The sequence below is a fragment of the Dendropsophus ebraccatus genome, chromosome 3 (assembly GCF_027789765.1).
Source record: "Dendropsophus ebraccatus isolate aDenEbr1 chromosome 3, aDenEbr1.pat, whole genome shotgun sequence".
Taxonomy (NCBI): Eukaryota; Metazoa; Chordata; class Amphibia; order Anura; family Hylidae; genus Dendropsophus; species Dendropsophus ebraccatus.
The window spans coordinates 179,174,535-179,199,343 of record NC_091456.1 but is presented as its reverse complement, the minus strand read 5'-3'; the positions used below and the strand labels follow the sequence as shown (position 1 = coordinate 179,199,343).

General features: G+C 43.2%; 1 protein-coding gene across 5 annotated transcripts in view; it reads left to right on the top strand.

Annotated features, from left to right (window-relative positions):
* The first annotated feature begins 1,492 nt into the window (after window positions 1–1,492).
* SLC14A1 (solute carrier family 14 member 1 (Kidd blood group)) overlaps window positions 1,493–24,809 on the top strand; it is a 31,517-nt gene continuing 8,200 nt past the window's right edge. Inside the window, exons 1-2 of one of the 5 annotated variants that reach the window (XM_069963244.1) lie at window positions 1,493–1,563; window positions 23,615–23,783. In XM_069963244.1, the coding sequence (XP_069819345.1) occupies window positions 1,498–1,563; window positions 23,615–23,783 (235 nt within the window). In that variant the 5' untranslated portion in view covers window positions 1,493–1,497. Of the gene's footprint in view, window positions 1,564–15,848; window positions 15,918–19,554; window positions 19,639–22,930; window positions 22,979–23,273; window positions 23,375–23,614; window positions 23,784–24,809 lie in introns of those variants that run through there. The other 4 variants (XM_069963246.1, XM_069963248.1, XM_069963245.1 and 1 more) reach the window with 4 other exon arrangements.

Below are 24,809 nucleotides of genomic sequence, written 5' to 3'. Positions count from 1 at the left end.
CATCCATATGGCATATACAGCACTGACTTTTTGTCGTTGCACATTATATGAGAGAACCCCGACTCCATCTGCGGCCGGAATAGGGAGCGCTACATCCTTCTATATTCCGGAGCCTCTGAGATGCAGCTGATGGGATCTCTGGTCTCCTCTGGATAAACTGGTTATAGAGACCTCGTCCAGACTGCGACTCCTCATTCTAATCATTCTATATCCAAGGAGACAAAATATTCTCAGCTACATATAGGACATGCCATACTAGTCATCCTGAGTATATTATAAACAGTATATACTATACTAATATACTATCCTATTCATCTGTATAGTAGTGGTCTATAATATATACTATACTATTCTATACTAGTCATCTATATGGTATATACTATAGTAGTGGTCTATAATATATACTATACTGTTCTATCATTGTCTTCTATATGGTATATACTATAGTAGTGGTCTATAATATATACTATACTGTTCTATACCAGTCATCTATATGGTATATACTATAGTAGTGGTCTATAATATATACTATACTGTTCTATCATTGTCTTCTATATGGTATATACTATAGTAGTGGTCTATAATATATACTATACTATTCTATACTAGTCATCTATATGGTATATACTATAGTAGTGGTCTATAATATATACTATACTGTTCTATCATTGTCTTCTATATGGTATATACTATAGTAGTGGTCTATAATATATACTATACTGCTCTATACCAGTCATCTATATTGTATATACTATATTAGTCGTCTATAATATATACTATACTGCTCTATACTAGTCATCTATATGGTATATACTATAGTAGTGGTCTATAATATATACTATACTGCTCTATACCAGTCATCTTTATGGTATATACTATAGTAGTGGTCTATAATATATACTATACTATTCTATACCATTCATCTATATGGTATATACTATAGTAGTGGTCTATAAAACATATTAAAGACTGTTCTATCATTGTCTTCTATATGGTATATACTATAGTAGTGGTGTATGCTAGTTATCTGTGCGATATAACAATGCTCTTGTATTACACTTATATATCTATTGCTTGTGTGTGTGTGTGTGTGTGTGTGTGTGTGTGTGTGTATATATATATATATATATATATATATATATATATATATATATTATATTAGAAACACTAAGTTTGCGCCCCATGCAGTTTAGTGTGAGTTAGCAGTATAATAGCTGTGTTATATGTTATACTATTCTTCTTCCTGCTGGTGTATATACTATGCTGCTGTATCTGGCTGCACATTATGGCACCTCCTGTATTATCCTCTGGTGAATACACAGCAGCTTTTCACACCGCTTGGCTCTGACTATGTTCCATGTAGGAGTCTTAGGTAATTGTGATGCATTGATGTTAGAGGACAGGGGAGTTTCTGGCAGGGGCCCAGCCCCAGAGGTAGGAGCAGACCCCAGTCATGGGCGGGACAGGGAACTCTAATACTCTGATATAAAGGACTCTATGGAGTGTAGGAGAATCCCAGAACCCATGAGAGGTCCAGAGGTCCCAGCTAAGGCTCTGCACCAGGTAAGGTCCTATAGCAGTCTGTTATATGGGGGTCTCACCTTATAGCAGTAAGACGTTTATTCATTTACAGTCGTATTTGTATTGCTTCATGCTGAATGTCATGCAGGGGCCATGTGTTCTGCAGCCGCTGTAGGACTACAACTTTCAGCATGCCCTGATAGTTGTAGTTCTCAGCTGCAGAAATAAGACGCATTGGGAGCTGATATCATCCAGTGATACTGACTAATATTATACAGGGTGTCATGTGGTCCAGCGCTGCCAAATAGGCAGCACTGACAGCGCTGGCAGCTCCAACGTGGAGTCTATTGTTAACGGGAAAACACCTGGGAAAAGCCAGGGTTTATCTGGGTAGTATCACACTTTACAGGATTAGATACACAGCTCTGCAGAGAGTGTCACACGTTACAGGATTAGATACACAGCTCCGCAGAGAGTGTCACACTTTACAGGATTAGATACACAGCTCCGCAGAGAGTGTCACACGTTACAGGATTAGATACACAGCTCTGCAGAGAATGTCACACATTACAGGATTAGATACACAGCTCAGCAGAGAGTGTCACACCTTACAGGATTAGATACACAGCTCCGCAGAGAGTGTCACACGCTACAGGATTAGATACACAGCTCTGCAGAGAGTGTCACACCTTACAGGATTAGATACACAGCTCAGCAGAGAGTGTCACACCTTACAGGATTAGATACACAGCTCCGCAGAGAGTGTCACACGTTACAGGATTAGATACACAGCTCCGCAGAGAGTATCACACATTACAGGATAATATACACAGCTCCGCAGAGAGTATCACACATAATAAGATTAGATCCGCAGTTCAGCAGAGAATATCAAACACGATCAGATTAGATATGCAGTTCAGCAGAGAGTATCACCCATGATCAGATTAGATATGCAGTTCAGCAGAGAGTATCACCCATGATCAGATTAGATACGCAGTTCAGCAGAGAGTATCACCCATGATCAGATTAGATACACAGTTTAGCAGAGAGTATCACCCATGATCAGATTAGATACACAGCTCTGCAGAGAGTGTCACACGTTACAGGATTAGATACACAGCTCCGCAGAGAGTGTCACACCTTACAGGATTAGATACACAGCTCCGCAGAGAGTGTCACACGTTACAGGATTAGATACACAGCTCTGCAGAGAGTGTCACACCTTACAGGATTAGATACACAGCTCCGCAGAGAGTGTCACACTTTACAGGATTAGATACGCAGCTCCGCAGAGAGTGTCACACGTTACAGGATTAGATACACAGCTCAGCAGAGAGTGTCACATGTTACAGGATTAGATACACAGCTCTGCAGAGAGTGTCACACATTACAGGATTAGATACACAGCTCAGCAGAGAGTGTCACACCTTACAGGATTAGATACACAGCTCCGCAGAGAGTGTCACACGCTACAGGATTAGATACACAGCTCTGCAGAGAGTGTCACACCTTACAGGATTAGATACACAGCTCAGCAGAGAGTGTCACACCTTACAGGATTAGATACACAGCTCCGCAGAGAGTGTCACACGTTACAGGATTAGATACACAGCTCCGCAGAGAGTATCACACATTACAGGATAATATACACAGCTCCGCAGAGAGTATCACACATAATAAGATTAGATACGCAGTTCAGCAGAGAATATCAAACACGATCAGATTAGATATGCAGTTCAGCAGAGAGTATCACCCATGATCAGATTAGATATGCAGTTCAGCAGAGAGTATCACCCATGATCAGATTAGATACGCAGTTCAGCAGAGAGTATCACCCATGATCAGATTTGATACACAGTTTAGCAGAGAGTATCACCCATGATCAGATTAGATACGCAGTTCAGCAGAGAGTATCACCCATGATCAGATTAAATACACCACTCAGCAGATAATATCGCACGTGATGGCGTGTGCAAATAGTAGCATGTGTGATAGGATTAGATACATTGGCTCAGACGAGAGTATCATGCATAACAGGATTAGTTAGATCGCCTCTGCAAACAGTATCATAGTGATACACTCATTAGCCGATCACAACACTGTCATGCATTATAGGATTAGATACAAAAGCTCAGATGGGCTGTATCACAGTCATAGAAAGATGGGATGAGCATTACTGTAGATACACCAGCTCAGCAGTAACCATTCATTATGATGCTTAGATACACTAGAAACACTAGCTCAGCAGGACCATAATACAAAGGGGAGATTTATCAAACATGGTGTAAAGTGAAACTGGCCCAGTTGCCCCTAGCAACCAATCAGATTCCACCTTTCATTTTCCAAAGAGTCTGTGAGGAATCAAAGGTGGAATCTGATTGGTTGCTAGGGGCAACTGAGCCAGTTTCAATTTACACCATGTTTGATAAATCTCCCCCATGATTAGATACACAGTAGAGATTTATACATGAAAGGCTTGGATTAGCTTAGATACACTAGTTTAGCAGGACAGTATCATATATAATAATCTTAGTTATACTAGCTCAGCATGACAGTATTATATATGGTAAATCTATAAACACACTAGCTCAGCAGCACAGTATCACAATTATAGGCTTAGATATACTAGCTCAATAAAACTGTATAATATGATATACTAGCTCTGCAGGACAGTATCATATATGGTATACTAGCTCAGCAGGACAGTATCATATATATAATATACTAGCTCAGGAGGGCAGTATCATATATGGTATACTAGCTCAGCAGGACAGTATCATATATAATATACTAGCTCAGCAGGACATTATCATATATGATATACTAGCTCAGCAGGACAGTATCATATATGGTATACTAGCTCAGCAGGACAGTATCATATATGGTACACTAGCTCAGCAGGACAGTATCATATATAATATACTAGCTCAGCAGGACAGTATCATATATGATATACTAGCTCAGCAGGACAGTATCATATATAATATACTAGCTCAGCAGGCCAGTATCATATATGATATAATAGCTCAGCAGGACACGATCATATATGATATAATAGCTCAGCAGGACACGATCATATATGATATACTAGCTCAGCAGGACACGATCATATATAGTATACTAGCTAAACAGGACAGTATGATATATTAGTTCAGCAGGACAGTATCATATATGGTACACTAGCTCAGCAGGACAGTATCATATATAATATACTAGCTCAGCAGGACAGCATCATATATGATATACTAGCTCAACAGGACACGATCATATATGATATACTGTACTAGCTCAGCAGGACAGTATCATATATGGTATACTAGCTTAACAGGACAGTATGATATATTAGTTCAGCAGGGCAGTATCATGATGATAGGCTTAGATACAGTAGCTCAGCATAATATACTGTATAAAAGTCCTATGACCTATCATAAGGTTGTTCAGATACTACACACTGCCTCAGTAGAGTATTACACATAAGAAGTTTAGATACACTAGTTAACCAGACAGTATCACATGTACCAGCCAAACGTCACACATATAATTGTAAGTACACAGATTCTGCAGATATAATCACACATGAGAGGCTTAGATACACTGGCCCAACCAACAATGTCACCTATGCAGGCTTAGATACACTGACTCAGCAGACATTATTATTATATCCCAGAGGCTTAGATACACCAGCTCAGCAACTCATCTCCCTGGAAACCCTTTAGAGGTCTTGGCAGCTGTGCGGCTGGCTTCCTTCCCGCAGACTAACAATCCATCCATTGGCAGCCGCACTAGCTTCTGGCTTCCACCAGAGAGAAGCATTTATGGAACAAATTTATTTCATATGGCTTTGATGCTGTATACGGGGATGCTGCTAGTATCTGTCTATAATAACAGCAGATGGCCGGAACTATAGGGGGTGCAGTCGTATCGGGGTCCTTGGGCCTGGGGTTATGGCAATTGGTGGGGGTCCTAGAGGTTGGATCCCATCATAAAATAAGGACTTATTGTAGCCATATACTATACCTTTATGAGATTGTAATACTCCTTTAAAGGGGTACTCCCATCTGAATATTTATGGTATATGATAGATGGGGGATCCCACCTCTGGGATGAGTACGGCAGCTTGTAGTAATAGCTATTGGTTGCCAGGAAGAGCTGACATGGCGAAAATGCATAGAGGCCAGTCTGTCTCTTCACCTTAACTTTCCATAATTGCCATTGATCATAATGGCCCTATCAGGGGCGTAGCTAGGATTCACGGGGCCGCATAGCAAAAATTTTTAAGGGACCCCCCTTCCCTAAGCACAACACAAAGCACTGTGTGTATATATTTATATATATAATATATATATTCCTTTCATACTTGATTGCACAGCTGCAGAACAGAGGTCAGAGGTTATCAGTGCAGTGAAGCAGAGATCTTTTGCTTGTTAACCCTTTTTTGTGTTGTAGCATGTAAGTACAAAGGGGTTAAGCAGAAGGACACACGCTCTCACCTTCTCCCCTGGGCCTCCCTCTTGCACAGGCCCCATAGCAACTGCCTTCCTGCCTCTATGGTAGCTACACCACTGGGCCCAATCATTTTATCGATAATCGGGCAGTAAGGGCTGCATGGACATCGTTAGTGACATCCATGCAGTCCTTGCCCAAACACCTGATACATTACCTCTCCCCGCTCCCGGTCTTCTCTCCTGTGCGCAGAAGCTTCCCAGCAGCAGTGTCTAAGCGGCCTTTAAGCTGAAAGGCCACTCAGCCAATCACAGGACGAGACTGCCGCGTCCTGTAATTGGCTGAGCGGCCTGTTAGCTGACAGGACGCACTGACGCTGCTGCCGCCAAGACGGGGAGGCTGCGGAGCACAGGAGAGATAAGGTGTCAGGTGTTTGGGCAATCGTCAGCCGTCGGCCGCACATGGCTATGACACAGCGATCGGCGTTCGGCGATTTTAGGTCCAAACTAGAGATGAGCGAACCTCGAGCATGCTCGAGTCCATCCGAACCCGATCATTCGGCATAGCGGAGGCTGCTGAAGTTGGATAAAGCTCTAAGGTTGTCTGGAAAACATTAATACATGGATATGTTTTCCACATAGCCTTAGGGCTTTTCCAAGTTCAGCAGCCACCGCTAATCAAATGCCGAATGCTCGGGTTCGGATGGACTCGAGCATGCTCGAGGTTCGCTCATCTCTAGTCCAAACCCAAGCCAACGATCGTTGTCTCTATCACATGGAGTGATAATTGGCTGAATTGCTCCGTGTAATAGGGTCCTACTGCTCGGCCTACATGGTAACACAATCAGCAACCACCATGGTGCACTGCCTGTCCCATGACCCCTTCACTCATACAATTTATTAGGGTTACTTTACGAACCAAATGTGCCCAAAACCATGACCCGGCAGTCAGAAAAGACTTTTAGCTTACGTGTATGGGATCAACGGGATTCCACAACAGACAACTGGTTATTGGTTGGACGACTAGGAGTCGCCATTTAGCCCCAGTCTAAAAAAAAAAAAAATTTTTTACCTATTTGCTTGTCCAACCTCTATCCATGTTATCCAGACTCCCTAGGGCTACGTCCAACTTCTTCGATCGGTCTTGAGCACGCTCGGGTTGTGCTCATCTGTAGTTGTTATAACTGATTTCATTCTAAACAAGACGGTGGTTTAAAACTTCTCTCCAGTGAGGTGCCTACCTGGTGTTATGTGTTCATTCATCTCAATACAGAACAATGATCTCGAGGTTTCTCTTCCTCCTCTGCACATCGCGCAGACAGAAGAGACGGTTCATGTCATCAAACCCTCAGGCAGTAAAAAAAAAAAAAAAAAAAAAAAGATGTTTATAATCCCCTATCCAGGAGTGCGGCTTAACCTTGTATCTGTAGAATTGTAGAATACTACACAGGTACAGGCTTTGGTTGCCGACTGACATTAATTCACTATTAGATGAGCTCCCTATGTAGGAAGGTGCCTGACGAGTCGTCTCCAGTCCACCACTGCTTATCCCACCTGCACAATCAGTTGGTATATAAGATAGGGATTTAGAGCCTTAAAGGGAATCTGTCACTAGGTTTATTTTGCCTTAAATGAGGACAGCATAAACTAGTGACAGAAATGCTAAACAGATAAGTGTTCTCTTAATATGCAGGAGAATAGGTTCTTGCCACAACCCTCCCCCCGCCCTCCAGCTGCTGATTGGCAGTTAACTGCCTATACACAGCATGGATAGATAACTTCCAATCAGCAGCTGGTGGGCGGAGTCTTTTGCTTCTCATGAATATCCAGGACTACTGGGCTCATGCACATGTTACTCTGAGATAGGGCCACATAAACCTGCTGACAGAGTCTCTTTAAAGTAGTATTCCCATCTCATAAAGTGATGGCATATGCCAAGGAATGCCATCATTAATGATCAGTAGGGGTCTTCCCTTTTGTATTTCCCATCAATGGTGAGAATGACTACTGCTTCTCCTGCACAGTGGGCTCCCGTCTGTGCAGGGAATGCCAGTACAAGCCCCAATCACTTGTGGGTGGGTAGCCAGCACTATTGCCAGGTAGACTACTACAGAAGCCTAGTTTCTATGGTGGTTTAGGATAGCAAAGTGGTAATGACAACATCCCTGGTGGTCTAGGATAGCAGAAGGGTAATGACAGCATCGGGGTGGTCTATGTAGCAAATTGGTGACTTCTATAAATTCTTATGTAAGATGTACATTGGTTTTTGAGGAAGTTTTTATTAAGGATTTCCACAGTGTCCTATAGCCTTGGGCACAGTACATGGCAGTACATACGGGTGCCAGGCTTCTAGTAGAACACTGTGTATCCTCTGTAATATTAATGTATTAATAAAACCGGCACTGTACACTCTTTGTTATGTGGTATACTTCATCTGGGCATGAACATTACGTACGATGAGTGGCAGCCAAATGATGCAAAATTCATGGAAGGAAACCACCAAATGTCCTACCGCGTCACAGCATTTACTGCTATACAAAACATAAGGAACTGCGGAGATCCAGCCCAACCAGTGGGACATCCATTGCAAATACTGCCATGTTGTAGCTGCAGAAAAGCAGAACATTGTTAGTTGAAAAGTCCACCTAATAACATAGGTTGTAGATGGGTAATACTGCCCCCTAGTGGAGCTATGTACACAACTAGTAGTGTTAATGAACTTGCTGATAGTTCAGGTTCCACAACGTTTGTCTGAACCCCAATGCTTGGTGTTAGACTCCCGGCTTCTGTAGAAGTTGGATGCCGCCCTAGGGAGTCCTGGAAAACATGGATACAGCCATGGAGTCATGGAAAGCTGAGGGTTCAGGTTTGGACATTTAGAACATTGCAGAATCCAAACTTTCGGTAAGTTCACTAAACACTAATAACTATCCATGTGCGTTTGTTATTAAAACTTCCTATATAAGCCATCGAAAGTTGATCATGTTGGGTGTCAGCGATCAGCTGATCGACACTGATGCGGCAGTACAAGAGCTGGAAGATTTAGCTCCACACATTTTTTGAGTGCAACTGTGTTCCACTTCTATTGAAGGTCATGAATAGAGATGAGCGAACCTGGAGCATGCTCGAGTCAATCCGAACCCGACCTTTCAGCATTTGATTAGCGGTGGCTGCTGAACTTGGATAAAGCCCTAAGGCTATGTGGAAAACATGGATATAGTCATTGGCTGTATCCATGTTTTCCAGATTTATTAAGTTCAGCAGCCACCACTAATCAAATGCCGAACGTTCGGGTTCGGATCGACTCGAACCCAAACCCGGTTTGCTCATCTCTAGTCATGAACATTTTTGCCAGGAAAACTCTTTTAATGCCTTTTTGGTGGTGGTAACATCTTTTTCTAGACTGTTGCGTTACGCTCGTCCTCTGCTGTTCCGCCTGTGAATGTTTGAATAGAATGACAACCAGGTGTTACCATAAACCTTGTCAATAGGGTGTGTCCCATAGGGCCAGTTGAACAGTGTCAAAGCATAAAAGTACCTGCCCCGTTGACAAGGGGAATGGTAACACCCAGTTGTCAATGTATTCCGACATTCACCGGAAGAATAAGAGATGACGTTTGATTCTGGAATGTAACCATAGTAGTGATAACTACTATGAAGCCGCTTCACTTCAGACGGTGACATTTTGCCACGATCTTTACGTAAGAAATATATCAGTTCCTTGGAGGTTTTGCCAATAATTTTTTCACCATTGACACTGTGTGCTATTAGCCTTGAGCGTGGAAGCTTCGTCAAAAATTTCTTTACCATTGAAACAGTGTCCCATAGCCTGGAGCACAATACATGGCAGTACATACACATGCTGGGTGCCAGGCTTCTGTGGTGCCAGGCTACTGTGGTGCCAGGCTTCTGTTAGAACACTGTATCTTCTGTTATATAAATGGATGTAGAAAACCGGAAATATTCCCTCTTTGTAATGTGCCATACTTTAACGGGGCATGAACTTTAGAGGCAGACGATTGATTCAAAGTTCACGGAAGTTCCTACGGTGTCTGCATTTGGTTCACCTTGATCTACCAGGTTTGGGGATTCCAAAATGTAGGAGATCCACATCATCCATGAGATTCTCAGCAGATTCTGGTAGAAAATGACACATTTAGGGGAAAGGAATGGGATTCCATGATTTTTTTTTTTTTTGTAGAAAAAGTTGAAATAGCAACATCTCTGGTAGTCTAGGGTAGTAAAGTGGTAATGACATCTCTGGTCGTCTAAGGTAGTAAAGTGGTAATGACATCTCTGGTGGTCTAGGGTAGTAAAGTGGTAATGACATCTCTGGTGGTCTAGGGTAGTAAAGTGGTAATGACATCTCTGGTCGTCTAAGGTAGTAAAGTGGTAATGACATCTCTGGTGGTCTAGGGTAGTAAAGTGGTAATGACATCTCTGGTGGTCTAGGGTAGTAAAGTGGTAATGACATCTCTGGTGGTCTAGGGTAGTAAAGTGGTAATGACATCTCTGGTGGTCTAGGGTAGTAAAGTGGTAATGACAACAACATCCCTAGTGGTCTAGGGTAATAAGGTAGTAATGTCTGTATCCCTGATGGTGTAAAGTAGTTAAATGGTAATGACAACATCATCCCTGGTGGTCTAGAATAGTAAAGAGGTAATGCCAACATCCTTGGTGATGTAGACTAGGAAAGTGGTGATGACATCTGGGGTGGTCTAAGGAATCTAATTAATAATGCCAACATCCCAGGTGGTCTAGAAGTGGTAATTATGATATACTTGGTGGTCTAGGGTAGCAAAATGGTTTTGTTGACATCCCTAGTGGTCTAGGGTAGTAAAGCGGTAATGTTAGAATCCCTTGTGGTCTAGGGTAGTAAAGCGGTGATGTTGACGTTCCTGGTGGTCTAGGGTAGTGAAATAATGACATTAGCATACCTTGTGCCCTGTTTGTATCCTATTTCTTGGGGTTCTGGGAAGCTGAAGGTAGCTAGTATATGTCAGGATGATTAATGGCCCTAGGGGTGTGATATAGAAGACATTGGACAGGTGATTTGGGAGATGTCAATCTTTGATTCTTCAAGACACAATTTGTAGACTTATATCACTAAGGATAAATCTATCCCATTCATACCTAATACCTGTACGTGACAATGGGTTGAAACAGGAAAAATCTTCCTTGGTACCTTCATTAGCCAAAGTTAGATAGACGGGGAACTGTGTGACTTCTATAGATCCCCACGTAAGATGTACATGAGTTCCTTGTAAGTTTTGTTGAGGATTTCCACAGTGTCCTATAGCCTTGGGCACGGTACATGGCAGTACATGTGTGCCCAGGTGCCAGGCTTCTAGTAGAACACTGTGTATCCTCTGTTATATTAATGTATTAATAAAACCAGCACTGTACACTCTTTGTTATGTGGTATACTTCATCTGGGCATGAACATTACGTACCATGAGAGGCAGCCAAATGATGCAAAATTCATGGAAGGAAACCACCAAATGTCCTACCGCGTCACAGCATTTACTGCTATATGAAACACAAGGAACTGCGGAGATCCAGTCCAACCAGTGGGACATCCATTACAAATACTGCCATGTTGTAGCTGCAGAAAAGCAGAACATTGTTAGTTGAAAAGTCCACCTAATAACATAGGTTGTAGATGGGTGATACTGCCCCCTAGTGGAGCTATTTACAAAACTAATAGTGTTGATGAACTTTCCGATAGTTCAGGTTTCACAATGTTTGTCCGAACCCCAGAGCTTGGCATTAGACTCCCGGCATCTGTAGAAGTTGGATACCACCCTAGGGAGTCCTGGAAAAAATAGGGAGTCATGGAAGCCTGAGCATTTGGATTTGGACAAACATTGCCGAACCCGAACTTTCGGCAAGATCGCTCGACACTAATGACTAGCCATGTGTGTTTGTAATTGAAACTTATATAAGCCATTGAAAGTAAATTGTGGGGGTCGTGGGTGTCAGCGATCAGCTGATCGGCACTGATGCGGCAGCGGGAACAATGTACGGAGCATTGGCTCCATACATTTTTTTTTTTTTGTATAGGTGATGCGGTGTTCAACTTCTATTGAAGGGCTTCGATCGGAAATGCATCCGTTCTTTTGTCCAAAAAAAAAAAAGTTGAATCCCATAGACTTCTATTGGTGCTTCTGTGCCGCAGGTACAGTCCGCATTCGGGCCCTAAACTTGCAGATCGGCAATTAGGGAAAAAAGAACAGAACCTGTGAATATAGCCCAAGGCTTTAATTCAGAGGATTCTCCCCAAGCTTATTTTCTGCATTTATTTAAATAAAACACGGGACGATTATCGTGCGAATTATCATTATATTGTTCGAATTTAAACAATAATGCAGGCAAGGATCAAACGACCAACGAGAAATCGTTAAGCGTTTGTTTGATGCTGACACCGAAATCATTGTTAATCCATTGTAATTCCACATTCGTAAACTAATCGTTCAGCCCTATTACACGGCCCAATGACTTTCTATAAGCAGTCGCCAATCTCCTAGATCAGAGCTCGCTCACTGTGCCCATAAACTGCCCAATGTCCATGATGTCCGTGCAGCCCTTGTAAATAAACTCCTGCATCCACGCTCCCTGATGTCCTGTAGCTTCAGCCCGCTCCTGGCACTAAGTCACTAAGTAGTGTCAGCTACTTTTTTGTGTCCGCCAAAAAAAACGGATCCGTTTTGATTTTTTTTTTTTTTTTTTACAATGGAAGTCAATGGAAAAACGGATCAAAACGGATGCACACAAATGCATCTTTTTTTTTCATCCGTTTTTTGCAAAACATGGATGAAAAAAAACGGATTGCAAAAACGCAGTGTGAACCTAGCCTAACTAAGGACTATCATTTTGTGTAATATGGTGAACGATTTTAGGTTAACAATAAACAATCTAGTTTGCGATTGTATATCATAAATCGTTAAAAATCGATTTGTCTAATAGGACCCTTATTTACTCTTTTACAACGCACTGTTCCCAAGATCGGCCATCGGATGTAGACACATTCAGTGACGGCAACCACTGCGTCTAGAGGGTTAATGCTTCTATGTGCGCACCTTGTGCAACACCTGTAAGGTCACCCCAGTCATTCAGAGCATTTCAACCAAAAATATTCAGATTGACGTGTTCTGAGAAATACAGAAATTTCAAAGCGCAACTGTCCGTCACTGGCCAAGAGTCACAAAGCCGGGGTGACATTCCAGCCTAATCCTGTCCTTCATACGGTGACGTTTGTCCTGACTCAGTGAATCTATTATGTCTTCTTGCTGAGAACGCAATGTTAGTCCAGAAATCTCACCATTTCGGAGGCGATAGGGGCAATGGTCATTAGTCATCTTGGTTTGGATCTTAAAGAGCAGGACTAGCTATGTACAATGTATCAGACTGGAGTCCAGGCTGTAGAGCTCACAGAGCATTGTCTACACTGGATACAATTGTATTTACGTGTAAGTGGAGGGCAGGACTAGCTACTGTATGTACAGTGTGCCCAGGCTGTTCAGCTCACAGAGCATTGTTTAGACTAGATAAAAGCATAATTGCAGAAACACTGCCACCCCTGCCTATAGGTTATGACTAGTACTGCAGATTAGTGCCACTGACAGGAGCAGGGCTAAGCTGCAGTACCACACAGAACCAATAGATAGGTGTGGCTCAAGGATATCTGGGGAGGGTACGTGCCACCATACAGCTAGGCAGAAATTGGAGAGACTCATGGGGTAAAGTAGAATTGGCTCAGTTGCCCCTAGCAACCAATCAGATTCCACCTTTCATTTTCCAAACTATCTGTGAGGAAAGAAAGGTGGAATCTGATTGGTTGCTAGCGGCAACTGAGCCAGTCTCCCTTTACACCATGTTTGATAAATCTCCCCCATGGTCTTTGCCTGGAGTCACTGTGAGTTTCCCATATGATTCCTATTCTTTACTGACGGCTTGACCCAGAATGGCCTCCGCGTGTGTCTTAACCCCAAGGCTCATAAATACTTTAAACACATAGGATAAAGCAGGGTCTGTCTAATACATTTTACAGAACTCAATCCACTCAAGCCACCCAAGCCGTACACAATGACCAATTGTAAAAATTCCACAATTCCACTTCAAGAGATTAAAGGGGGTTGTCCGGGGACTACTTTTTGTTTGTAAACGTGCCCAGGATGGATGAAAAGATTAAAACAATGTGTACTCACTGGCTGCAGCCCCCCCAGAACTGCTGTCATTCTGATAGGATATGGTCTCACAGCTCAGCTCTTCCTAGTCTCTGCTCAGCCAATTAGTGGCCACAATGGTGACACGCCTCAGTCAGGGATTGGCTGAGCAGGCACCTCCTTGTGTCCTTAGAACCAGGTGATGATAGGGAGATTGGGGCAGGAGGGTACATTTGTTTTATTCTTTTTACCTAAATTGGCCAAATCTACACTTGAAAACCCTTTAGGGTGCATTCACACCTACCGCATCTGCAGCTTATTTTTCCGCGGAAATCCGCGGGTCTGGTAGTGCAGATTTCAACCTGCGAGAAATCCGCGTATGTGTGCGTTTTGCGGTTTTTCTGCAGCAAGTTTATCGCAACTGAAATGTCCATTTAGAATGAGAGACATTTTAAACGGACATTTCAGTTGCGATAAACTTGCTGCGGAAAAACCGCAAAACGCACACATACGCGGATTTCTTGCAGGTTGAAATCTGCACTATCAGACCTGTGGATTTCCGCGGAAAAATAAGCTGCGGATGCGGTAGGTGTGAACGCACCCTTAATATAGAAAAAAATGCTTCATGCCATTGAAATAATGCCATAGCTTATCTTACATCCCATAAAGTTATATTACACGCTGATAGCTATATTGAATATGCGGAGAAGTTAGCTTCTGTACATCCGCTGTGATAACTTTTATCTCATAAAGTAAAGAAACATTCAAAAATTATACAGTGCTTTATGCCTAGTACTGGGCCTTAAAGGGGGAGTGGCTTGACACAGATTCAAAGAACAGAAAACAGAAAGTCTGTGTCATGTCCCACCCCTGAGGACCCACATTAGGCAGTATGAGCCTCATGTCATATATCGGTCACCCTATGTAATACACTAGAGAAAAGTAGAATTTGTTCAGACACCAAAAAAACATTCCAGATAATGTTTCAAAATTGTAGGTTTACATCTATCTATCTATCTATCTATCTATCTATCTATCTATTTATTTATCTATCGGTCTATCTATCTATCTGTCTTATCTAATATCTATCCATCCATCCATCCATTTATCCATACACATGGTAATCCTAGGAGTTAACCCATTATATGCTTTGGCTGTCCATGATGGCTGGATTGATGGGAATTGTAGTTTTGCAACAGCTAGAGAGCCACGGGTCCCCATCCCTGTACTAAGGGCTTCTTAGGTTACTGAAATACCATGGTTATCAAGCATCAAAGCCTGGATGAAATTGTTATTTTTGTACCCCATACACTTACAGCTGGCTTGTTCCTATAGGTATAAGCAGTATATAAGCTAAACATTGTGTTGTATATAGTGCCTCTGACATGGGGGTTATCTGGCTTGAGCTTGATGGACTGTCTGTACATAGTGAAGCTGTAACCATATGTACTGTAGCAGAGAAATGACTTCCTGCTTCATAGCTATGAGACTCGGAAATACAAGACTTCCTGTATCTCCGCTGCATGTGCTGCAGACATCTGCCACGTAGGGACATGCTGGCTTCTTCTGGTCACAGTACGGGATGTATGCAAGCCCTGCAGGCAGTGTGCACCGACATGGCACCAAGTTCCTGGCCCTCAATATCAAGTCTGTCCGTTCATCTGACATCAGATAGCATTTTTCTTCATTGACTTGATTAACCTGTGACCAGAAAAAAATGGCCGCCTACGCGGGGGCAATTCCTACTAAGGATCTCAATGAAATGAGCTGCCTCTACATGCAAGGGAAGGTAAGTCACCGCTGTGTGTAGATTAAACCCATAATATCCATATCTGTGAACTGATGCCAAGCCGGGCATACAGAAGGACCTGGCTGGCATGGCTCCATGTGTCCTTATCCTTACAATTTGAGCAAGACCTACTCATACAATAACATTATATTATTCCTTAAAGTGTCACTTCACAAAACGTTTGACATGTCATAGAGAAATGTCCAAAGTTTTGTTCGGTATGGGTCTGAACACTCCGACCAATTGGGAGATAGCTAGAGCTGCAGCGCCTCCTCTCCCAGCTCTGTGTCACTCGATCAGTCAAACTTATAATGGAGCCCGACTGATTAGTCGACTGATCACGTGACACAGAGCCAGGAGAGGACGCGCTGCAGCTGTATCTATCTCCCCGCTCCATCTCCCGATTGGTACGGGTCTGCTGGATCGATCAAAACTTTTGACATGTCTCTATGACAGTGACACTTTAGTCATTCAGACCTTGTACCAGACCCCACAATAATTTCAAACCTTGGACGAGATCCATAGATCATTTCAGATCTGACACCACGCATTTCAAACCCCAGATTATACACTAAATATATTCAGGCCCATTAACCCCTTAGCGTCCCATGACATATCTGGTACATCATGGTGACGCTGGGGAAGTTCAGAGAGGGGTGCCGTTGGGACCCTGCTCTGAACAGCGCCGCTCCCGGCTGCAGCAGGGGACGGATCTCCGGAGATCCGTTCTTCTGGCCGGGCCGGGCCTCAGCGTCGCAATGACGCTGATCCCGGCTCGGCAATAGATTGCTATGGCCTGCAGCAGGCCAGTGCAATGTATCACCGATGTGACTGATCTTTGCTGTGTATATACACAGCATTGATCTCTATGAGAGATCAGTGCTGTGTATATAGAAGTCCCCCAGGGGGACTTGTAAAAAAAAAAAAAAAAGTAAAGAGTGTTTGTATTAATAAAAAATCCCCTCACCTATTAAAAGTCAAAATCACCCCCCTTTTCCCATTTTATAAATATAAATAAATAAATAAACATGTTTGCTATCCCCCCCCCCCCCCCCCCCAGATCTTCTACTTACTCTCCTTGCTCTCAGACCCACCACCAGCCACATAAACCACCACACACAAGGTCCTAAAGCTTACAGCACTATGTCCTGGCGCTGCACCATATTAGGATCATTGCGGCACATTTGGGCAGCTCCTGGCGTCACGTAGAGCCAGAGAGGTGGGCACCATCCGCCCCTATAGTATAATTCCAACAGATAATGGTCAATGATGAGTCAATCATTGCTACATTGACCTGACTAATGGAGATCTGCCTGTCTTTAAGTCTTGAGCGACTATCTTTCAACACCAGCCCATCTGGCATGTACCAGAATTGCAAGTTAGGCAGTCCTGCCCTTTATCAATGCAAATGTATATGCAGATAGCAAAGCACCTTGCAAGGAACCTTTTATACAAGTGTACAGTACCGGTAAGGCACGTGGATCCTGGAGTTGGCCTTAAAGGCAATCTGTCAATCTTACCAGGTGGAGCTGCAGACAGATGTGGCACTTCAGCCTCTGAGGAAAATACTACAAATAGATAGCTGTGGCCCTTCAGCCTCTGAGGAAAAATGTTGTTTTATAACTTTGCAAATGGCCATCAGCAAAGATAAAAGCATCACTTGTTTTATCTCCCTATCACCTATCTGCCTGCGTCTGCAGTTCTGTAACTGGTACATACCTGACGAATCTGTCCCCCTTTAAAGGGCTAGTTAAAGGGGTTATCCAGTGCTACAAAAACATGGCCACTTTCTTAGAGAGACAACACGACTCTTGTCTCCAGTTCGGGTGCGGTTTGCAATTAAAGGGGTAGTGCGGCGCTAAACAATTATTCACAAAATAACAACTTTGTAATGTATGTTATGTATGTGAATGGCCGGAAGTGTGGTGCATTATACTCACTGCATCTCGTGTCGACTCCAGTCCGCCATCTTGGGACAATGAGGTAGTCTTCAGGAGGCCTGCCGAACCGCTCAATCCGTCCCTCATGCCAGCCCCCCTCTGCCGCGTCATAACTGCTCAGCCGCGATTGGCTGAGCATAACTTTGCTCAGCCAATTGCAGCTGAGCTCCTGATGACGCGGCAGAGGGGGAGCCAGCATGAGGGACAGCAGCAGCGGGTCGGCCAACCTCCCGAAGACTATGTCATTGTCCAGACATGGCGGATGGGGGTCGACACGAGATGCGGTGAGTATAATGCACCACACTTCCGGGTCTAGCGTGGTGGGGGGAAACACGGGAAAGGGGGCCATTCCCATACATAATATACATTACAAAGTTGTATAACTTTGTAATGTGTGTTATTTTGTAAATAATTGTTTAGCTCCGCACTCCCCTTTTAAGCTCCATTCACTTCAATGGAACTGAGCAGCAAAACTCCGCCCAAGCTGGAGACAAGTGTGGGGCTGCCTCTGGAAGAAAGTGGCCATGTTTTTGTAGCGCTGGATAATCCCATTAAGCAAAAAAAAAATTATTCAAATCATATGGTGACAAAAAGTGCCAGAGATTTGTAATTTACTTCTATTAATAAAAAGTCTTCCAGTACTTATCAGCTGCTGTATGCCCTGCAGGAAGTGGCATATTCTTTCCAGTCTGGAGAGCAGGAGAGGTTTTCTATAGGAATTTGCTACTGCTCTGGACAGTTCCTGACATGAACAGAGGTGGCAGCAGAGAGCACTGTGTCAGACTGGAGAGAATACACTACTTCCTGTAGGACATACAGCAGCTGATACCTACTGGAAGACTGGAGATTTTTTTAATAGGAGAAAATTACAAATCTCTGGCGCTAAACTACCCTTTTAATGTCTAGGCTGTCTTTGAATGGGGCAAGATCATGATGGAAAGAAGGGGATGAAGAACAAGTGGCAGGTCGCAGAGGCAGAATTATTTTAGTGAAAATAAATACTTTAGGAGATGTTATGGGGCAATATGTTACTGGGACGGTGAGTAGAGGAGATGTGAGTTATACAGTGAAAGTAGAAGTGAGTAGATCGGGGTCGGGAACCTTGGCTCTCCAGCTGTTGCAAAACTACAACTCCCATCATGCCTGGACAGCCAAAGCTAAAGCTTTGGCTGTCCAGGCATGATGGGAGTTGTAGTTTTGCAACAGCTGGAGAGCCAAGGTTCCCTCCCCCTGGTGTACATCCTTAGTGTGTTTTTGTAGCTTAGTGTTATCTTTTTGGCCACAGCAGAGTGATGGAGCACCCGGCAGGACACAGATAAGACACGCCGCCCTATCTCTTATATAACTTTATAACACAGCAATTAAACCTAATATCATACTCTTCTTCTATCTCAGCTGGAATTTGGTGCCTCTTGTCCTCACGTCACATTTATAGCGTTGTCTATATCCGGCAGCCATTGCTATTAATTTCCCGGCTTGACGGACATGTGGCAGCTGCTGTGGGTCTCCGGCCTCTTTCGGTGACCACAGTGGTATTCTTTTTCTGTGGTTACTTGTGCGTATAGTGATGAGGAGGATAATATATTGTGATGTCTCTTCTGGCCAAGAGGCTGATGATGATTTTGCTAATTTGCTAACAGATTGGCGCAGCTCCAGCCTGTCTGCTGCCCGAGCTTAGAGGGGAAAAAAAAAATAACACGAGATAGCAAGTCCTAAGACCAAGTCATCTAGTAGTGACTCAGTGGCTGGGGTGAGCTGGACGTTGTAGGACGGAGGACATTGTAAGTCTATTTTGGTCTTCGCACATTGTTGCTTGGAGTGAGGGGGTTAAAGGGGTACACCTTACAAGGCAAAATACTGTTTATATGTATATCCATACTGTATATCCATTATGTCTCAGTACAAGGATATCACAGTACTGAGATAATAAACATGGGGGGGGGGGGGGATTGAAGACCATTTACGTATATGTGTATGGATAAGGAGCTACTGTGCGGGCAGGTATATCCTGTCCTGACTGCGTAACCTGGTGGGATATCAGATAGTCATCACTTACCCTGTGATTATATGGTGTACATAAGATAAGATACATAGAGATAAGGACGGGATTCCTCTTGGGTATAGTGGTGGGGGGGCACAGACTGATTAAGACTTTCTAGATCAAAAGTGAATGGGCAGGAAGGGGCAGTTCTGTACAGAGGGGGAGAAAAAAAAGTCTTTTAGATGCCACTTCTGTGTCTAGGGTGGTGCTCGCAGTAATAAAAAATCCAACAGTATTGTAAAAATTCATTCTCGGCACTCACCATCCTGCTTCATAAATGTTTATTGTAGAAAAAAAAGTCCATCAGAAAAATATACAACGGCAACAGGACGTTTCGGCTGAAGGCTGAGGAAGGCTTGACGCCGAAACGTCCTGTCGCTTTTCTACAATAAAATTTATGAAGCAGGATGGTGAGTGCCGAGAATGAACTTTTACTGTATAGAGAAGGAGGTCTCAGATATCTGGTCAGATGCCAAAAGAGAGAGGGTGCATAGTAGAACCACCATTAACCAGCACCAGGAAGAATAGGATGCTACGTATATCCTATAGAACCTCCTATATATTATGTATCCTAGTCCAGGGAAGGGTCTGACGGTCTATATGTATGCTGGGCAGCAGGGGTTGTGTGTGTATGTTGGATAATGAACTATGGTGATTGTATTGTATTGTGGCCTGTAGATTATAGTATGTCAGTCTTAGGGCCCGTTCGTACTACGGAATTGGCACCGAAATTCTGCTTGGAAGAGGCAGATGCGCGCAAGGCCTCTCATTGAAAGAGACAGCAGGCAGGATTCGGCGCGAAATCTGCAGGCGGGGGGTTTGAACGGAATTTTGTCGCTGAATCCGTAGTGTGAACAGGTCCTCACTGTGATCTGTAAAAATATTCTAGTTTAGAGACATTCTGATGGTTGGCACATAGCGAGCGATTTCTTTACATACTGTATGTCTAATTGGTCGTTTTGTTGATAGTGATCCCGCTGGGAGAATAAAGGGGTATCCCAGCATTTACTTTTTTTTTTTTTTTTTACAGTCATAGTAGATAATAAGCACCGTGATGTTACAGGGTATGATGTAATAAAGCAGGAATAACCAGCTCTGTGATGTCACATCACTGGGTGTTACATAAACTCAGTGGTGTTACAATACAGGCACAATAAACACAGTGATGGTACGGGGTATGATGTCATAATGCAGGAATAACCAGCTCTGTGATGTCACATTACCGGGTGTCACATAAACTCAGTGTGTGTGTGTGTGTGTATGTATGTATATGTATGTGTATATTATATATATATATATAATTATACATAATAAATACAGTTATGTTGCCGTATAAGGATAATTTTAAATGTTTATAAGTACATTGATGTCACACTGGTAATAGTACTAGGATAATACACTTTAAGGGATATTACACTCAAAAATGTTTTCTCTAAAATCAACTGGTGCCAGAAAGTTTTCATAGATTTGTAATTTACTTCTATTTAAAAAGTCTAAAATCTTCCAGTACTTATCAGAGGCTGTATGTCCTGCATCAGGTAGTGCGTTCTTTCCAGTCTGACACAGTGCTCTCTGCTGCCACCTCTGGCCATGTCAGGAACTATCCAGAGCAGGAGCAAATCCCCATAGAAAACCTCTCCTGCTCTGGACAGCTCCTGACATGGACAGAGGTGGCAGCAGAGAGCACTGTGTTAGACTGGAAAGAATCCACCACTTTCTGCAGGAAGACTTGAAAATTTAAAATAGTGAATTACAAATCTATATAACTTTCTGGCACCAGTTGATTTAAAAGAAAAATAGTTTGCTGGAGTACCCCTTTATTGTGTTGGTTCCCTGGTAGAAAACATAACTAACATGCTATTCCCTTATTCTTTGACTTCCCCCAGTTTTCTCCTACAGCATTAAATGATCCCACTTCCACTTCTGAAAACTCGTCTTAGCAGTGACAGCTCGCACAACCAGTCATTGACTGAGACTGGACAGCACCGTGCCGCGGGTGAGCAGGCTGTCGCTGCTGAGACCAGTCCATCTCGGAAGTGGAGGCGGGATCATTCAGCGGGGGACCCGAAAATGACAAAGGACACCCAGTGAGCGCAAAGACTAGCACAGTTGTTATGTTCTCCATCAGGGAAGCAACCTATGAAAAAGGTACAAATGAGCAGAATACCCCTATATAGGAATAATTTACACTGGGTTCAGGGGCAGCGCCAGTCTGTACCATGCCCCTCTTCTCCTGGACCCCATAATAGCTGTAAGAAGAGGAGAGAGATCTGCCTTGTTCCAGAACTTACCCTATCCTCCCAAATTGCACTTTTTGGCCCAAAAAGATGGTCAATAAATGTCATTTGATGCCCCATAACAATGGCATGACCTTCACCTGTATCGGATATACCCCTAGAATGAACATCTGAAACAATAATGTATGGTATTTTCCATCAATTTCTTCCATTGTTAGGGGACAATGCAAACCCAAAACACTGCGACACCTGAGATCAGAAATCCGGGTGTGTTCCGTTCCGTTCATTATGGAAAACGTTCAAAATATGTAATGCCATGCAAGAGGGCAAAGCTGTATGTCAAACAGCGCAGTGCAAACAGACGGGCACAAAGAAGGAATTATTGAAATCTCCTCTTTATCATAGGATACATTTCATCAGCCTGGCAATGCACACCTCACCTCTCAGTGACACCGGATTGTCCCTGTGTTTACAGATTTAAAAAAAAAGGATAAAATCAATCAAGAATGTTTGCCTTCAGCTTCTCCTTAAAGGGATAATCTGGAGAGAAAAAAAAAACGTACAAAATTATTTCTTTTTTAAAATCTCTAGTCTTCCAGTACTTATGAGCTGCTGTATGTCCTGCAGGAAGTGATGTATTCTTTCTAGTCTGACATAGTGCTCTCTGCTGCCTCCTCTGTCCATGTCAGGAACTGTCCAGAGCAGGAGAGATTTTCTATAGGGATTTGCTACTGTTCTGGACAGTTCCTGACACGGAAACAGGTGGCAGCAGAGAGCACTGAAATCATCTAACGCTTCGGCTGTCCGGGCATGATGGGAGTTGTAGTTTTGCAACAGCCGGAGGTTCGATAGTTCCCCATCCCTGGAGTAGACGCTGACTAGTTGAATGGGGGTATCTGACTGCTAACACTTCCATCGATCCCGAGAACAAAGGACGGTTGACACCTAAACAAATGGCGACGTTGCCCATAGCAACCAATAACCGCTCGGCTTTCATTTCTTAAATGGCTGTGGTAAAATGAAACATGAGCTGTGATTGGTTGCTATGGGCAAATAGGTTCATAAATCTGCCCTCTTAGTATATTAGAAAGTCCCTTAGCAACCATAGTCCATAGCAACCAATTCAATTTCTTCTCAAAGCAGGTTAGAAAATGAAAGCAGTGATCTAATTGGTCATCCCAGCCAATAACAAACGCTCATACTAAAACACGCTGGCCAGATTTATCAAAAGTAACCATGGTAACCAATCGCATGTGAAGCTTTTATTTTAAAGGGGTCTATATATTTTATACTAAAGTTGTCCGAACCTGGCACTGATGGTGTCAGCTGGATTTTTGCTGCATACTTTTGTTCTCAGAGGAATAAGCCAGTGTCAGAGTAGCCTGACTCCTCCCCTCTCCATAGATAACACTCCATAGTATGTGTGAAAAAGGCCTAAAAAGTTGATCCTACCTGGTATCTTCTGTTTTTTTTTTTTAGCACTACATAAGAGTCGAAACCATGGAAAGTCATATCCCAATGAACAAGGTAGAGATGGAGGAGAAGAAGACGGACACTCCGGATCGTTGTTCCCATGGGCTTGGAATACTTTGCACTGCCCTCCATTACATCTCAGGGGAAATGAAGGAACTGGGAGACTGGCTGAAAGGTGAGCGGAATATATTCTATTATTTATTTATTTGCCATTTTTATGGTTTCCTAATACCATGTTACATTATTATTACATGAAAAAACAGCTACGACCTATTTTTGGAGTAACACCACGTACCCTCCATCCTCCCATATGTAATGTCCCTTAGGGTATGTTCACACTGAGTGAATTAGGCGGAAAGTTCTGCCTCGGAATCCCGCCTCTCTGTGTGTCATTGCCCGTCTATGGGAGAATGTGCGCTCCTCTTCTTTGAGCGGAGAGCGGCGGCAGTGGAGGAGCGAGCGCTCTCCCATAAATGGGCAATGACACACTGAGGAAGGCGGGATTCTGCGGCGGACAGTTCTACCGCGGAATTCCGCCTAATTTACTCAGTGTGAACATACCCTAACTGTGTATGTTGTTATCCCTCCTGCCTCCCCTGCAGCTTGTGTTTAGCAGGTGGGGGCGGAGCATAACAAGTCTGGCACTGATTGGCTGATGCTCAGTCACCCAGTGTCAGAGGTTTGATCAGCCGATATGTCAATACTTTGGGCCTATGGGAATGGGGGAAATTTTAATCCCACGTCTCTGTGCGTATTCCGTAGTGTGCACATACCCTCAAAGGGAACCGGTCACCATGAAAACGCTACCAAAGCTATCAGCATCAAGTTATGGAGCGGAAGGACCTGAGCAGATTGATATATATCTTTATGGGAAAACATTCAGTATAACCTGTAATTTATTGATAGAAATCTCGGATGTTTTCATGCTAAAGAGTCCAGTCCAGAGTGGCACCGCCCACTGGACTCCTTACAGAATGTACAGGGATTTCAATCAACAAATTATAGGTTATACTGAATCTTTCCCCACAAAGATATATATCAATCTGCACAGCTCTTCCTGCTCTAAAACATGATGGTAATACATTAGATAGCATTATCTTGGTGAGAGGTTCCCTTTAAACCTAGTAATCACTCAAAATGGGTGCCTAAACCTCTAGGACCTTATCCTTACCTCACATTTCTATCATTGGGGTCAGACTAA